The sequence below is a fragment of the Adiantum capillus-veneris genome, chromosome 11 (genome assembly GCF_014529385.1).
Source record: "Adiantum capillus-veneris isolate H3 chromosome 11, ASM1452938v2, whole genome shotgun sequence".
NCBI classification, from domain to species: Eukaryota; Viridiplantae; Streptophyta; class Polypodiopsida; order Polypodiales; family Pteridaceae; genus Adiantum; species Adiantum capillus-veneris.
The window spans coordinates 3,584,366-3,603,163 of NC_140941.1; the positions used below are offsets into that span (position 1 = coordinate 3,584,366).

Consider the following 18,798-nt stretch of genomic DNA (forward strand, 5'->3'; position numbering starts at 1 on the left):
AGAGGCTACATTTCAATTCTGGGTGTGGCTGCAGTGTACAAAGGGGGTCAGATGACCTAGAAAGATACAATAGCAGCATCTCCTAAAATTTTGGGAACTTCTATTTTGGGACCTGAAAATGTGTTTGCGTCATTACCTCCGGAATGACAAGGGGAACATTTTATTACTCTGCCGTGAAGTCAACTGGGCAACCGGTTGGGAGATTTTTAGGCAGCAACCCCGAAACGGGAAATAGGCTGTAAATGTGCCAAGTGGCACATTTCTATGCACTTTCCTCATGCAAGAAGAAGTGGCGCTGAATTTATAGCTGGGAGGCTCATTTTGCAAGTTCGTGTTCACAGGTTAAGAGCTATGGAGTGCTTCCTTTCCCTCTTATGTACAGTGCGGTGCCAGGAGTGATGCCATGCACGCTACGCACTGCCCTCTCTCTCCTCTATGGTAGTATGTTATGCACCTCTAGTGGGCTTTTCAGTTGACCAATGTACAGTTGTGTGGGTTCATGCGCGATTGCCGAGGCAAGAGCCTCTTGCACAGGTACTGGATTAGCTAGCGGCTAATCCCCCACAAGAACAGGTGAATTCAGAGAGGGTTCACGCCAAAAATCTCGTCCAATTCAAAGAGCAAGTAGCCCTACAGTGCGGGAGCTCGAGGACTTGCTACGGATGGGACCGGCATGCGAAACGGAGCCCGAAACAGTAAATTACAGCCTACTGTATTTTTGCAGATTTAGGGTTTTGGAACGGACCCTAATACCCCCAGGAGGTTCGGGGACGCGAGGGGACCGCTGTACAGGTGATCTGGTGCATTTTCGGGGCTGAAAACAGAGAATTCAGCGTGCTGCAGATTCTTGTCAGGTTTTGCAAAGTGCCCGTATGCGTCGGGAAAGTCATTCAATGCGTGGGAATACTGACTGTTAAGGGTCCTAGTACAGTTATGCTGCCAAAATCGGGCCGGAACAGTTGAAATTCAGCCAAGCTTGTGCAAGGCAGCTTGTAAAGAACCACAGCGTTTATTCCCTCTTTTAAACAATAAAGAAATACCGAAAGGGGCGCCTAAGTTAGGGGCCAATCTGGTGTTACACAGGTGCATTCTAGCAGCTTGTATCCCTTTCCCCTTTGTTGTGTCTTGAAAGTACAGGTAAAGTGGGCGACAAATTAAATGGGTGAAAGCAAATAAGGTTTAAGACTAAAGTCTACCGCCCTTTTTGAAGTTAACAGGCCGGTTTCACTAGCTTTGGTTTGCTTATATATTTTCTTACCCAAATTGCCCTACCTACTTTTGTTGGAAAGTCACTTAAATTAATAAGTGAAAAATGTCAAAAATAGGTAAAATAGGCTAAATGCACTGGAAAATTTCCCTGATGGATTCTAAAGGGAATACTGATGATCATGCTGTGTGCAACCAGAGGATATGCATCTACACTAAGTGATTGGGTATGCACGGTCTACGAATAGACTCACAAAGTGCCAGATCACTTCTAATCTAGACTGATTGGACTGACTAAACCCTGGTCATGCTGTAGCTTGTCCACGGACACATAGGGTTGGATGTGTCACGTGACATCTCCTCATTTTCAAAGTGAGGTACTGGTACCGAACTGTATGGCGTCGAGGGAGATCGCCAATAGCATCCGGAATCCTGGAAGGGATACTTCGCCGGCCCACTGTGATGTGTTGGTCGTGCGGTACTTGAACTTCATAAAGGTCTGCAAAGTCTTCTTCTTTGGGCCGCGCCGAAAGCGACACAAAGTCTTCGGAGACTCCTTCGATGCTTCAACTTTGTCGAGAGTCATGTTTCTTTCTTCTTCAAGAATCTCCATGGCTGAAAATTCCTGAAACCATTTCCAACACAAAACCATGAACATACCTATTTCATATAAAGTGAGTGGAAAAAATCTTGTCGTCCTAATAGACTGTGCATGCAATGTAGATGAACAAACAGACGGAGTGCCAAACCGTTCACCACACACACGCAAACAATGAGATCGAATCTTTCTCTTATGATCTAAAGCAATCAACTGTGGCAATTCACAATGGAAATGCCCATGCTTGGTGCTTATACTTTCATGTGCTCTTTCTACAAATGTGTCATGCCAAGGAAGAGACATGGAATGTGACTTTCTTACAAAAATACTTTTCAACTTTTCATGAATAATCCACATACATCCGACGTCCGTGCTCATTCATGAGTGAAACGTGCTCAACGTACAATACGTCATGCCTAGGAAAAGGGATCACATAAGGACGCTGACTAAAATACAGAAAAACGATCACGAATGAAACACTTGAACAATACGTGCGTATCAATCATATGAACACATAATACTTCCTGTGAGGGTTCTTGAGACCTAGGCTCGAGAGCCAAGATCGCTTCTTCTTGAATGGTCGAATCGTCCTGTGGGGGTTCTTTAGACCTCCACTCAAAAGACAAGATCGATTCTTCGTGATTGATCGAATCTACAACGAGGTTAGCTTCGCTAGAAAAAGCATCAACTAACTCATCATCCTTGTGAACAATCACGTCATCTTCATGCAAATCATCATGCTTGTGAGAAATCACATCTTGATCAAGCAAATCATCATGCTTGTCATTGTCATCCAAATCATCATGCAAATCATTATCATTCAAATCATCATCATGCTTGTCATCATGCTCACCATTATCATTCAATTCATCATGCTTCTCATAATCATGCAAATCCTATGTGTCATGCTTTGGAGAAGAAGAGACTGAGAGAGTCTCCTTTTCCCGAATCTCTTACATCTGTGCCGGCACGTGAGAAAAGAGTCGCAAGAACTCCTACATGTGTCGGTCTCTCTGTTCTTGTCTTGCCTTTCTTTTTGCTTCTCTTTCTGCTACTCTTGCCTTTCTTTCTGCTTTGTCTTCTGCGTGTCTGCGTTTCATTTCTACTATTCTTTCTGCATTTCTTGCTTCGCGTTCAAAATTCTGTTCCAGAAACATCAGCTCCAACTCCTCCATTAGAGTCAGTGCAATCTTTGACGTGGATGGGGAAGGGTCAGAAAAACCTCCTGGTGGGGAAAATTCTTCTTCGCCTCTCTCATGCTCATCACCTCCAAGCGAAGTATCCATTCCGCTTCAAGTGATGACCATTCTGAAGTAGTGGGTTCTTGTGGATTCTCGGGTTCTTAAGTTCACGAGGAACTTGGGTTCTTGGTTTCTTGAGGGTCTTGAGGTTCTTGAGGTTTTCTTTCGCTTGCAAACCGCGTTTGAGAAGGATCTTCTGTTCACCAGAGTTCTACTCCTTTCCGTGGACGCACCCCTTGGCGACCTTGCGCTCACACCAAGGTTGCTTTTTCCCACCTCACGTCGATTGGCCGGCCGCTAAGTGCACGGTCCGCTCTCAATGAGTGAAAAGAGACACAAGGGGAGGTTGGACAAGCCCTTCTTTCTTGGGATTCCTATCACTCTTCAAAAACACGATTAGGAATCGACACGCCCAAGTGAACTTGGGTTCGTGCGACCGCAACAAGCAAAAAAATTCTTGTAATTCTTGTGGTTCTTTCCTTGAGTGATACAGAACACTGCCAAAGCTCTGATACCAATTTTAGGTGCAACAGAATGAATGTTTGCGCAATTCTTGTAATTCTTGTGGTTCTTTCCTTGAGTGATACAGAACACTGCCAAAGCTCTGATACCAATTTTAGGTGCAACAGAATGAATGTTTGCGCTTTGCTCAAGATGAGTGCTCCCAACTGTGCTCAACGTTCCTTTTGTTCTTATGGAAGGGAGAGACTTCCGTTCTTAATGAGAAAGTGTTATGATCACAAACAAAGTGAATGGACACTGTGCGTGCAAGTGTCTTAGACTAAGAGATAGAGAGAGAAGAGAGATACGACACAAGAGACATTGTAAAACCCTCCTCCGAAGACCCCACTCTCGTCGGCGAGAGTGGTCTACTTATGATTGCACAATCTGGTACAAATGGTAATGCATGAGACTGATACAAGTCTAGGCTATGTCGACGATGATGACGAAGTCGACCTACGGGCTGAAATCTGCAATCTTTCTACTGCTGTCCAAAAACGCTATGGGCTGAAATCTGCAACTCTTCTATCTGCTGAATTCTGACTCTATGTCGATGACGACGATGCGACGACAACACGCTGAAAACGCAGATGCTGAAATCTGCGTTTTCCGGGCTGAAACTGTAAACCTTGCGGAAACTGACCGTGCGGCGAGGAACTGCTGCGGGAAGGTGAGATCTGCGAGGTTCGAGACTTTATCTGCGGGTGCTAACTGCTGAAAACTGAAAACGCTAATGTTCCTTGCTGTTCCGTCGCGATAAAGCTGCAAAACGCCGGGGCTGATCTGCAAACCAAAAACGCTAGGGCTGAATTTCTGTTGTTGTCGCCAGTTGCTCTACAAAATGCAAAACGCTAGGCTACTCTAAGGTTCTGCTGTCGCCGGAGTCTGCAAAGCAAATCGCTGGCTGATCTGTGATGAAAATGCTAGGTGATGGCTCTGCTCCAAAAACGCTAGGTCTCCTAGGGGGTTCTGCTGAGAAGGTGCCTATTGAGCGTGGAGCTCCTAATGCCTCTTCTGCCAAATAGTGCTAGCTTTGGTTTGCTTATATATTTTCTTACCCAAATTGCCCTACCTACTTTTGTTGGAAAGTCACTTAAATTGATAAGTGAAAAATGTCAAAAATAGGTAAAATAGGCTAAATGCACTGGAAAATTCCCCTGATGGAATCTGATGGATTCTGAAGGGAATACTGATGATCATGATGTGTGCAACCAGAGGATATGCATGCACGGTCTACGAATAGACTCACAAAAGTGCCAGATCACTTCTAATCTAGACTGATTGGACTGACTGAACCCTGGTCATGCTGTAGCTTGTCCACGGACACATAGGGTTGGATGTGTCACGTGACATGAGGGACACGACTATTCACCTACAGACATGTCTCTTGACCTATGGTCATGTCTCCAGTTTCTATATAAGAACGCCCTTGTAACACATTTCAAGCATTCAATCAATCAAACACGGAGTCTTCTGAGTCTTATCTCTAAGTCAAGATTAAGTTTCTTAAGTCTGAATCATGAGTTTAAGTACTTAATTAAGGATTAGTAACTAGAATCCTTACAATGGTATCAGAGCAAATTTTTTTACCAGGACCCGAAGGTTGTGAGCCTCTCACCCTTGCCGCTACCCTCTTCCCCCCTTCCCGGAGTTGCATGGAAGCAAAAGAAAGGTGGTGCACATACGCATACGCGTATAAGGTAACATGAATCCTTCTGTTTCAATCACGTAAATAACAGACAGACTACAGATGTGAGTGTCCGACGTACCCGAAGAAGCCCTGCACCCCTTCATTGGGTTGCACCCTTTCGCGCTTCATTGCTCGTACCCATTCATGTGAAAGGGCACTACCTGGCAACCCTTCTCCTCGCTCGCATCCCTTCCGACAACTACCCTTTGTGCGATTGCTGAGTGCTGGCTGAACACAATCACTGGCTTTCTACGCATGTTGTTCGTTGGCCACCTTGCACCCCTTCAGGCAAAAAGGCACAGTGCAGGCAGCCACTACTCTTTCTTTTCTTCTACGCTCGCACCCTTTCCAGGGGGTATGACCCTTGGTGCATCTTTTCTACCTTTGTTGGCGTGAAGCATCACGAGGATTGAAGCGGCACCTACTGCTCAGCCAGCCAACCCACATGCGCTCCTTCATTTCTCCAGTGCTGAACTTTCTGGAATACTCCGTTTATGCGCAACATGGCTGATGACGGACTTCCGGTACCCAAAAACCACCCTCCACGTGAGGTGATCGTTATGCAAGATACTCCAGAACCCAACGTCATCGTGATTCGAGATTCACCATAGCCGGAACCCGTTCCAGACGTGGGTGGTGTGGCATGTTTACTTGACGTGCGAGCCACTCCATTTGCCGCACTTCGAGTACATCCTTTACCGAGTCACCTCCTATCGACGAGGTCGACGACATTTCCGATTTCGACCTTGGATCAGATTTCTTGGCAGCACTTGGAGACGAGTAGGCATCCGCTTCGCTCGACTAAGTACCACACACGTTGCCAGCCTCCCCTCGTTATTCCCTTTGAGGAGTAACCATGCAGACGTCACAGGAAGGAGAAGGACAAATTTGGAAGACGCCCTCGCTCTTATCAAGGAGCAGATGGCAGCACTTTCCACGAGCCTCGCATCACTTTACACTCGCTTGGAGTAGATGCAGACGCAAACCTCTTCCCGGAGTTATATTACTTCTCGGACTACAAATGCTGCTTCTCCGCCATCTTCTTTTGAAGCTTCAGTCGTCGACCAGGAAGAACCACTCAAACCAAAGGCTTCGGAACTCAAAACTCGCCTCGTCACCACCCTTGCAGAATAAAGTCTCTCTCTCTGAACAGATACCAGATGCTATGGTGAATGATAATTCTTCAAATTTGAAGACTCAAGTCCTTACCTTCATTGGTGCAAAGGATAAAACAAATGCAAACTCTTGCAGCACGACTCTAGTCGCTGCAATTGAATCTTTTGACACAATTTGTTCCTCAGATAAACCTTTACAAATGGATATATCTCCAAACACTACTCTGTTTTAGTCTACGACATCCCTTCAAGAGGATTTTACTGTTCCAGACAAACCAATGGAATACCTTACAGATTTCCATCCAATGGTCATCACTCAACAAAAAACTCAAGTCAGTTTACCAATACTTTCACTCAAAGAAGATAAAGATTCAATCTATTTTTGGACAAAGCTCGAAGTTACAAATGACTTTGACAAAGGCACTAATCAAGTTGCAGATATGATCAGTTTTCAGTTTGGCAAAATAGTTATGGTCAATAACAATGCCATGACATGGGACTTAACAATTAGAGCTTTGGATGCAGAAGCAAGCATGAATACAATTTCCTTCTCCCAAGTTTCTACAACTACCCTTGGTTTTATTTTAAATGGGAGGGATTGTCAAGATTGTGACGTAGTCTTTGCCTTGGTATTACCTTCTTGCTTGATTCTTTTGCAGATACGAAGATGCACCACATCCAAGACCCCCGATTCTCCAAAGGATGCGTCCCTTCGCCCAAGAGTCGCACCTGTTCGGCGAATAGCCATGCCTCTTCAGCGAATGGCTGCACCTTTACACCGAAGGGTCACGACTCTGCAACAGAGGGACACGACTATTGGCCTAGAGTCATGTCTCTTCATCGTGTCTCTTCAGTTTCTATATAAGAACGCCCTTGTAACACATTTCAAGCATTCAATCAATCAAACACAGAGTCTTTTGAGTCTGATCTCTGAGTCAAGTTCAAGTTTCTTAAGTCTTAATCATGAGTTTAAGTATTTAATTAAGGATTAGTAACTAGAATCCTTACAGCTCCGCTCACGACAATCCAGAACAGAGAATTACAGTTTGCTGCGTTTATTTGCAGGTTTAGGGTTTTGCACCTAAACTGCACGTCAATGATCAAAGCAGAAAATTACAGCATGCTGAAATTCAGTTACAGCTCACTGGAAAGCTTCTAAAATGCAAGGGAATCTGTCCTAGACGTGTACTTTTGACCTACAGGGGTTTTTGTGCCGTTATGCTGCCGAAATTGGGTTGAAAACCTGCACTTTCAGCCCTTCATAGGTTTGGACAGCTTGGTGAGAGTCGGATCTAAGTGTTCGGATCATCTATTCTCAATTGAATAAAGAAATACCGAAGGGGGCGGAATAAAGAAATACCGAAGGGGGCCCCAGTCTTTGAGGCAATGTAACATGGAACGGGCGGAACACGGCCCAAACGTTCTGAAACGGCGTTCCAGGCAAGTCCCGTTCTCGAAACGGAGTCGAGAATGGAACGCCGTTCCGCAACGGGGTGTAACCGGAACGGTGTTCCGGAACAGGGGGAACATGAGGCGGAACGGCAAATATGGGACGGAACGGGTAAAAGTAGGCTTTTGGGGGCAGATTTGGGGTTGTTTGGGGAACATATTTGGTGCAATTTGAGGACAAGTTTGGGGGTAGATTTGGGGGCAGTTTTTGGGTTGTTTAGGAGTTTATTTGGGACTAAGCTGAATGGAGGTAGTTCAAGCCTTACTTTAGTCAACCGTTCCGGCCCCCCCTCCTCCCCGTTCCGGACCCTCCCGTTCCAGTTCCCCGTTCCCGTTCCGATAACTATGCTTTGCTGCCTACAAGGTGTCGGTCTTTGTATGCGTAGTGACAATCTAGTTGTTGGACGCATATGTGTTCTCTTCTTTTCTCAGTGCTCTGTGTATAATTAATAGGTATCCGAAGTTATACCACCCTCTACTGTGTAGAGGCTGGTTATACACAAGGCACAGCTTATTGCCAAGGGCTTTTCCTAGAGACATGGTGTGGACTATGACGAGACCTTTGCACCAACTGCAAGGATGGTGACTCTTCGGATAATTTTTGCCCTATGTTTCAGATGGATATCGTGTCGATTTTCCTCAACAATGACTTAGAGGAGGAGGTTTATGTGGAGCAACCTCAAGGATTATTAGATTCAAAATTCAATGACATGGTTTACACGTTATGGAAGACTCTCTATGGCCTGAAGCAAGCCTCTCAAGCGTGGTACCAGAAGATAGTCTCTTTCTTCATATGGCACTCCTTTCGTCGTTCTTCTGTAGACCCATATTTGTATATTTCTAGAGAGGGAGGATCGGTGACTCTTATTATCCTCTATGTGGGCAATCTTGTGATTACAAGTAACACATCCGTAGTACTATGGAGACCTTGGCTGAGGAGTTTGAGATGACACATCTCGGCTTGCTTCACTACTTTCTTGGATTGGAGATATAGCAGACATTATTCTTGGATTGGAGATATAGCAGACATAGGGGGGCATCTTTCTTTCTCAACAACGCTATGTCCAAGAATTGTTCAAAGTATTTGCTATGACCAATGCAAACTTATCTCATCCCTATGGATCCCAATCAAAAGTTGTCAGTGTATGACCCCTCAGATGTAGCAGATGCTACAAAGTATTGGAAGCTAATCGGTTCTCTTATTTGGGTACGAAACACCCGGTTTGATGTCAATTTCCCGGTGGGACTTCTCAGTTCATTTATCCTGCCAAATCACATATAGAGCAGCCTCTTCGGATCTTGTGGTATTTAAAGTAGTCAAAGTTGTTAGGCATTTTCTATGCAACCAAAGGTACAGACTCCAAGGTCATTCTTTGAGGATGGAGTGATTCAGATTGGGGCGGTGATCCAAATGGACAACCTTTTCTTTTGGCTCAAGAGCAATTTCATGGAGCATTAAGAAATAGCCTACAGTTGCCTTATCATCCACAAAGGCAGAGTATAGGGCTATTAGTGTGGTTACAGAGGCTACTTTCGGAGATTGGCTTGCCACAGCCTACATACACAATCTACTATGACAATCAGAATTGTTTAGCCATTGCGAGGAACCTGGTTTTTCATGCCCAAACCAAGCATATAGAGATACGATACCATTTTGTTCGTGAGAAGACCAAGGATGGCTCTATTCCACTAGAGTCTTGTCCTATGTCAGATAGCCCTGCTGATACCTTCACCAAACCGCTACCACAAGCGACCTTATCCTCTCATGCCGCCAACTCCCTTGGATTCACAAAGATTTGAAAAACTTCAACGCCATCACCAACCCAATCAGCCTTGGAATGGCCTAAAAACATCACACGCATGAGACCTTTTGACCAAAAGTGTCGCACAGACTGAAATCATTAATGCAAACAAAGAAATTTGGAGCTTTTCATACATCACAGGCACACAAGAATGAAGAACACATCCAGCTTAATGAGTAAATCAGACCTAGTAAGGAGAAAATCATACTCTGAGCTCACAACGGAAAACGAGTTTATGAATACATCCAACGCCAATGCATCAGCGGTACCCAAGTCCATCCTGCAACAACAACAAAAAAAAACCAATAAGACTTGCAAAATTGCAAAAGCTGGAACTTGAACTATTATACTGCATGACTATTTCTATACCATAGTCTGCCCAAATTATCTTGAAATTCCAAAGTTCCAACGTCATGAAAGTATGCCGGCAAGACTCCATCAAGGTCTTTTTCATTATAGCTCAGCGCTTGATCTGCTGGAGTGTTTGAAACCTGTTGAGGTCAAACCACAAGGTTAACATTAATTAAAAAATCAGTTGACCTCATTTTGACTTCTGCAATGCTGCACCGAAATCTACTTTTTTTTTTCTTACCCTTCCAAGAATATTTAAGATTTGTGTATGAGCGACCTGCATTACTGTGAATTTATAAATTTTGTAGACTCTGGCAATAATTTGGCGAATCTTCTTTCGAGTTCCCCTATGCCAGGTCAATGTTTGCTACTATCTGCTAAAAGTACTGTGTTGCAGATCTTCTTACACACGTCTATGATAGTGAACAGAGATGTGAATTCTAGAGTACAGAGGACATGACCAAATCAAGAAAGTGAACTTCATCCAACAAAAGAGAAAAGAGGGAGGAGATATTAACGTCTAGAGCAAATAAACTGGCCTGTACGACTGTAAATCTGAGAGTGGGATAGTGCAGCGGATGATGAATCTGACAGAAGAATCAGCTTCAACACTAGAAAAACACCACTGCTCTTTATTGTGTGGAATAGGTTCCTTAGCCCTTATCGAGAATAGAGAGACAGAGAGAAGTTAACATCACGGGGAGAATGTGAGAGAAAGCAAGAAAGAGATATACCTGGATGAATCCATGATAAGACCAGAATCACCCTTAACGGAAAGTGCGAAGGAATAGACCCATGGTAGTCACCCACAAGACAATATAACCATCAGCTCCATCATGCATAGTATTGACTAAATACCACAACATGCCCACTAACGTCGTCAGTGCCCAATAGTGGGCGTAGAACTAGGTACTAACATATGCTCCCAAACATAACACACACCACACGCGCACACACATGAGCATACATCAACACAAAGTTCAGCCTACTGAGTTTCTATCATGACTCCGGAGATCAAGGGCAGACTCAGCCATAATGAAGCCTAGCACTACAAGAAGCATAAAATTAGCACAAAATGAGGTAGTTGATAGGGCATACACACCACAAACAATAGAAAGAATTAGCACAATATCAATTGGTCGTAACTCGGACGAAAACTTCACAATATGCAATCTGCAAGTCCGCTATACGACAAAAAAAGTATGCCTAGATGAATCCAAGATAAGCCCAGATTCACCCTTAAAGGAAAGTGTGAGGGATATCTAAGGGAATGAAAAATCCACCTAAAGAGAAAACGCTAACAGCTATTTTTATCAAAGGCTAAGTACAGATATCATTGAAAGGTCTCTACATCTCTTCGTGTTTGAGATGCCTTGGCATCTTCCCAATAATAGCTCCAATCTGCAATTATGTCCATCATGTGGGTGTCTAGGTCTCCTCATGTGTTACGTCCCCAAACATCAAGATGGGCGCTTGAGCTATGTCCGGCCAAGTGTGAACATGGCCACTTCCTAAATGAGTCCTATAAATAGGACTCTGGTCTCATTTCTAAGACATCTTATGTGATCACCACACCTGGTCGGACATAGCTCAGACACCCACCTTGATGTCTAGGGGCATAACATCCCCAAATATCAAGATGGGCGCCTAAGCTACATCCGGTCAGGTGTGTGGCTTGCATCATATTATGCGTGTAAGATGAATCCATGAGGAACGAATGTTGCGGATGGGCACCAATGCTTTATCAAGTATTACTTCTCTATGAGATGACGCCTCTCAACGTTGTGTCATTGCCGACGTCATTGAGGCTCGCTTAAGATTTCAAGGATGGCGGCACAACAGTCAAATTTTTCACTTTTTCCGGGGTGAAGGATCGGAAGAAAGCATTGCAGTTCCTACAGCAATTCGACAACATTTATGCTTTAAGGAACTATACAAAAGAATCCAAGATGTCTTGAGCAGCGGGATTTCTTAAAGATAATGGTATGCAATGGTGGAGTTCAATCGCGACACAACCGCATGCTCCAAGGACTTGGCAAGCTTTCAAAACAGCTTTTGCACGTAGTTACATGACTTCTATGTTTGAAGTCCGGATTTTGGCAAAGTGGGGCAACTTGAAAATGCTTGCCACCGAAACCATGGACGACTATAACGAAAGGTTTCTCGAAGTGTACCTTCCGGTGTCCTTTAGGATCGTTCCCTTGGAGGCTCAATGCGAGCGATACACCATTGGACTACCATCACCATTGCAGGAATATTGTCTCTCCAAGCAAGTCTCCACCATGCAAGAGCTTGTGGACCATGCCACGGTAAGTTACAAACTGATGCTAGAGTTTACCACAGAAGAACCTCCAGCCACTGTAACAGGGAACGGGGGGAACACAGCCCAAACGTTCCGAAACGGCGTTCCAAAACGGGGTGTAACCGGAACGGTGTTCCGAAATGGGCGGAACATGAGGCGAAACGGACAAAAGTAGGCATTTGGGGGGAAAAAAGTGGGCTTTTGGGGACAGATTTAGGGATGTTCGAGGAACATATTTGGTGCAGTTTGAGGGAAGGTTAGGAAGCAGATTTGGGGGTAGTTTTGGGGTTGTTTAGGAGTTTATTTGAGACTAAGCTGAATGGAGGTAATTCAATCCTTACTTTAGGTGGACCGTTCCTGTTCCGGCTCCCCCTTCTCCTCCCCGTTCCCGTCCCGTTCCGGACTCTCCTGTTCCCGGTCCCCGTTCCCGTTCCCGTTCCGGATAACTATGCCTCCAGCCACTAACCACAACTCTCGGCAACAACGAACAAATTCTCGAGTCTCGTGAAAATCAACCGCAAAGGCCTCGTCTGACGCCTCAACAACGAGACACCTTACTACAAGAAGGCCGATGCTTTGGATGCTTTCAAACAGGGCATAACCATTCTAGTTGTCCCCATCGCACTGATAGACCAGCAGAGCCCACGCCCGCACCAACGGTCGACAGAACCCCAGCACCACCTCCAACTAAGAGAGCTAGACCCGCTATTGGATTGATTCCTGATATCTATGGCAAAGTCAATGGCTTCAAAGCCCTTATTTTCTTTGACCTCGGAGCTACAGAGAACTTCATCCATCCAATGAAATGTTGACTTTGGTTTTAATATTGGTTTCAATTATTGGTGATTTTACTCCCGGGTGGAGTAGTAAGAAATGTTGTTTTGGTATTGTTTGAATCTCCGAACGACGCAAACAAGATGTCTGAGGAGCGTTTGGTTGTATGCTTGAAAAATATTGTTGTTGTTACTCCCGGCTCGGACTTGGATGGTTATGCGGGAGGAGTATTAAGAAGTCTGAGCAGTCGTTACTCTCAGCACCTCCAAACGACACAGGCAGCGGTCTGGGGGGTGCTTGGTTGTAAAAGGCCTCTATATCTCCCGGCCCGGACCTTTTTAGGTTATGGGGGAGGAGTGATGAGGGAGTCGTTGAGCATCAAGAGTTCCGATCTGGACGAAAGGAGAAGCCAACTCCTTAAAAAAAAAAGAGCGAACTCATTGTTCCTTGGATTGTCCCTCGGAATAACCCTCGGAAATTTTGAGCTAACTTGGATTGTTTTGCAAATATGTTGTAATCACAGACGATTACTTTCTTTCAAAAAGGGGGGATGTCACAAACTGCTGGCGTGTCAAGTCACTGAAGAGTAGAGCAAACCTTCAAATCACAGCCGAGGGGCCTAAACCCTAAGAAGAACAAGCAACAGCAGAAGAAGAAGTCCTACCAACTTATGGGACCCCATCCAATGGGGCCCAAGTGACAAAGGAATTAAATTAAAGCTGGACCCTCACATACACACATAAAAGACAACGTAGAAACTGATAATGTGGCAGCTGTATGGACAGCCCAAAAATTGCGCTGACATGCTGACATGGCAACATGTGCGGATTTTTGCGATTTGCGTTGCTGACGTGGAAATTGTATAGATTTCCATTAATCAAACTGGCGGCTTTTGGGCATTGCTTTTGGACCAGATGCTTTTGAGTTTGAAGGCTTTTCATGTAAATTGCTTTTGGGCCTAAGGCCTTTAAATATGAGGCCACAGGCTCATTCTCTAGCATGCTTCCTGGAGAAGGTGCAAAGCGTGGAGTATTGGCTTGTACTTTGTTGATGCAATATAAAGAAATACCGAAAGGGGCGCCAAGGTTTGGGGCCAATACTCTCTAGGGTGGAATTCCACCACTTCGTGTCACGTGTCGTCTCTCTCTCTCTCTCTCTCTCTCTCTCTCTCTCTCTCTCTCTCTCTCTCTCTCTCTCTCTCTCTCTCTCTCTCTCTCTCAGGATTAGTGGTGCTAATCCTATAATTAAGACTCAAAACTTCATCCTTAAGATCAAACTGAGACTCAAGAGACTGAATGTGTGTTTGATTGATTGAATGAATGCTTTAAAACTGAGTACAATAGGCTCCTTATATAGGAGACGAAGAGACACAAATGAAAAGACACGTCTTGTGGTGAAGAGACCTAACTTTTAGACGTAAAGACGCATCCTTTCGGCGAAGAGCTGCAACCATTGGGCGAAGAGTCGCAACCATAGAGCGAAGGGGTGTGACCAGTCGTCGAAGGAGTGTGGCTTTTGGCGAAGAGGCATGTCTCTTGAGCGAAGGGTCGCGACCATCTAGGCGTAGGGGTTCTCCTTAGCATGGCACTTTACGTATCTGCAACTAGGGGTGTATGTAATATTGCAACATAGTCACAATCGTGACATTCCCTCCCATTTAAAATGAGAGCCCGTGTCAAAGAACTTATGATGTTGATAGAATTTTGGAAAAGCATTGAATCTACGAAAATCTTCGGTCTTTGAGTTATCTGAAACCTTTGTCTTGAACCTTTGCTTCTTGTGAAACCTTTTTGCTTTGACTGCTAAATCCCATGTCATTGCATTATTCAAAGACTTTTTAGAGGAATCTCGCATAATCAGGTTGACTGCAACAAGAGATTGATCTTCAAAATTCTCCATGAGATGTAAGACTTCTGGTTCAAAATCTTCCAATAACTGTGAAATATTTGGCGAAGAGAAAATCTTCTCAAGGCATTCTTCAGAGAGAGTAACTTCATCTTTACGAATCATTGGAGAGGATTTTGGCTTGAGATTGTAATCATCTTCTAATAATGAATTCCAAATTTCTTCAGAAACTGTCACTTCATGACTTGCAATTGGCATATCATCGTCCAACAAAGAATCAAAGAAAGCATAGTCATCTTCTGCCTCAGAATCTGCAGCTATGTCCTTATCTTTGTCTGGTAACGAAGTATCACTTGGAAAAACGTCTTCATCAATAATAATTTCTGCATCTGCATCAGAAATCATATTCGTTTCATAATCCACTGTATCATGATGTTTGACTTGTACACGTGAGGCTTGAATCACTCGTTCCGCATGATAAAGCCCGTGTAAAATCAATTCACGTCCATCTTTGAACAAATTGATAGTATGTCCTCGAAAGCTAATTGTTGGATCATATTGAAATAACCAATGCTAACAAAGAATCATGTCGTAGTAAGATAGAGGCATGACTTTGAAATCCAGTTGATCTGCATAATTTTGAATCTCGAACTGTAACTGTCCGAGTGTCTCATCAAAAGTCAAAATTGATCCATCTGCTAATTCCACATCATATAAGTGAGATGTTTTCTAAGTTGGCAAGCCAAGCTGTCGAACTATTTGAGTGCTGACGAAATTATTTGAGCATCCGCTGTCCACCAAAATGTTGATGGAGCGACCATTGAGAGTTCCAAGAAGGCTCAAAACTTGCTTTGAAAGAGGCTCCAAAACTGAAGAATTGCACTGAGCATGCTTCATAAGAATAGTCGTATCCGCTGACACATGAATTGTATTAACCACAGATTTTCCTTTATCTTGAGTAGAAGCTGATTGTTCAACATTCAATGATGTTTTCGCATTGGAATTTCTTTTCAAATTAGACGGATTTGGTTTCTTTGGACAATGATACCATCTATGGTCCCCACCGCAAATTGTATATAATCCTTCCTTCTTTGAAGTTGAAGATGCATTTGACGAAGAGCCTTGCCGAGTATTAGAACGCCGATCTTGAGAAAAATCGCGTCCTTTACCACGATCAAGTGGAGGAACATTTGTAAGAAGATCTGCTTTGAGATTGTCGATCTTGAGAATAGAACCTTGAAGTTGAATAAGGTGTTGTTGCTTCCCGTTTGAACTGAGATTGATGTTGTTGACTTCGGCTATAGCTTTCTTTGCGATCGCGCTGGGAAAAGCGAGCGCTATTTGAAGATCTGTCACCGGGGAGAAAATTCCGTGTAGGGCGCCGATTATCGCCAAGACGCTCCACATAGGCAATTGCAGCATCCAAGGTGGTAGGGTTGTATTTGTGCACATCGTCCTTCAGGTTGGGTTCGAGTCCGTCGATAAAGCTGTGAAGTTTATCAGAGGGACTAAGGGTCTCTCTTTCCTGAGTTGGCCTTTGGAACTTTGTGATGTATGCAACCAAGGAACCTGTTTGGCTCAAGCGGCAAAGAGAGGACCGGCCATGAAAATCCGCATTGGCAGGTTCGAACGCCTTGCGAATAGCACGCCGGAATTTATCCCAAGAAGGTGTGTATTTACCATCAACAACCAGTCGTTGCCACCAAAGAAATGTTGTGTCCTTGAGCAGAGAGCTAGCAAGTGCAACTTTTTTACTCTCAACTAAGTCTGTGTTGGACAAGTAGACCTCCATTTTGAATAACCATTGGTCCAACACGTGCTTGTCGTGACGACCATTATAAGGTTCCGGCAGTTTAACATCAAGCTTCTTCTTCTATGCAACATTAAAAATTTTATAAAGTAATTGAAGTCCGCGATTGTCTACCTCATCAGTTGGATTAGGTTTGTTTTGGTCGTCCACTGAGGCTTCGGAAGAAGGTGTGGAAGATGCTGCATGTGTAGTCCGAGAAGCAATAAGATGACTTCGTGAAGTGTTCTGCGTCTACATCTGCTCTAGACGAGTGTTGATTGAGGTGAGGCTTGTGGAAAGTGTTGCCATTTGCTCCTTGATAAGAGTAAGGGCATCGTCAAATTGACCACCTCCGTCCTGAGAATTCAGCATAGTTACGCCTCAAAGGGAACTCTCGAACAAGTGCAGAAGCAGGTGCTGGGACAAGTACTCCGAGAGCGGAGACTATGTTCAGAAACGAGTTCCGGCTCTGAAGTTCGGGAATCAAGAATACTTATCACTTCGAGTGCAAGGAAGGTTTTCCGAGAGAACACCTTCGGGAATCTCATTTACATTCGAGATGAAAGGGATGGGCACCCTGAACGTGTCATGTGCCATGGGTGCGGTGCCGATTGCGTATAGAGGGGAAGTAGAAGGCCAGCGCTGAAGTTAAATTAAAAGGGTGCTTTCACATGGGTTAAAAAATTATGGGTTCACATTGGCCAAGTTGTCCAACGCTAATGGGCTTTGCAATATATAACACTGGTGGGTTTTAATGTAGTGCGCTGCTGTTTTTAATGCATTGCGCGCTGCTGAGGTTGTACGTATAATAAAGGACAACGAAGAGGCATGCCAGTGAAAGGGTGTCACAAACCAACATGCCAACAGCAAGGCTGCGATTTCAGCCCACAAAGGGGTGCGCAAAGGGGCACGTCTCCTTGGGGAAAGGGTGTGAGCATGGGAGAAGGTGCGGCTGCCTGTCGGGTCCGTGCCCTTTCACATGATTGGGTGGGAGTGTGGGTTCGCAAAGGTATCACCCGAGGGAAGGGACACGCGAAGAGTCACAGCAGACATGCACCAGGTACGCCATACAGACATATCTATGTTCTGTCTTTTATTCATAACATTGGAAAAAAAAAATCAAGTTACCTCATATGGTCGTATCTACCATCTTTCTTCTGCTTCCATGCAACTCCGGGGAATGGGTAGAGTGTAGCAGCGAGGGTGAGAGGCTTGCAACCTTCGGGTCCCGGAAAAAAAATTTGCTATGATACCACTGTGAGGATTAGTGGTGCTAATCCTATAATTAAGACTTAAAACTTCATACTTAAGATCAAATTGAGACTCAAGAGATTGAATGTGTGTTTGATTGATTGAATGAATGCTTTAAAACTGAATACATAGGAGACGAAGAGACACAATGAAAAGACCCGTCTCATGGTGAAGGGACATGACTTTAGACGTAAAGACACATCCTTTCGGCGAAGAGCTGCAACCATTGGGCGAAGAGTCGCAACCGTAGAGCGAAGGGTGTGACCAGTCATCAAAGGAGTGTGGCTTTGGCGAAGAGACATGTCTCTTGAGCGAAGGGTCGCGACCATCCAAGCGTAGGTGTTATCCTTGGCATGGCACTTTGCGTATCTGCAACTAAGTGTATGTAATACTGCAACTAGGTGTATGTAATACTGCAACATAGTCACAAGCGTAACACTCTCAGTTCAATTGTTATTGAAGTGCTAAAAGTCTGTTAAGTCTGTTCTTTTCTATTGCAAGTGGTGTCCGTCTTGTGACACAAATCAATCGAACTAGAAAGTACGAAATAAAAAAGATATTTACATCTCTTAAAGGCCAAAATGCCCATACAATGTGAGGGAGAGAATGAGAGAATGACCCATGAGCAATCTCAAGAGAGTGGACATACGCAAGATGTGTGAGAATGAGATCTAGGGGTCAATTAAATACTGTAAAAGTTACCTAGAAAGAAAAGGGGGTGCCCAGTTTAAGGCTGACTCAGCCCAATGAATTGCCACATCATCAAAAATAATGACATGGAATAAAATGCTACTAAATATACCACATCGGCATAACAAGCTAATACATAGGCAAAACGGACTAAATTGCATATGGAGGGCCAGCCAGAACGGGTGCAACAATAG

At 44.3% G+C, this 18,798-nt stretch overlaps 1 protein-coding gene across 2 annotated transcripts in view; it reads right to left on the reverse strand.

Moving 5' to 3' along the window:
* The window catches only part of LOC147446823 (uncharacterized), a 69,192-nt gene that overhangs the window by 29,907 nt on the left and 20,487 nt on the right, over positions 1-18,798 (reverse strand). Inside the window, exons 6-7 of one of the 2 annotated variants that reach the window (XM_086522789.1) lie at positions 9,972-10,093; positions 9,790-9,882 (exon numbers count right to left, since the gene is read on the reverse strand). In XM_086522789.1, the coding sequence (XP_086378915.1) occupies positions 9,790-9,882; positions 9,972-10,093 (215 nt within the window). The remainder of the gene's footprint in view (positions 1-9,789; positions 9,883-9,971; positions 10,094-18,798) is intronic. The other variant, XM_086522790.1, reaches the window with a different exon arrangement.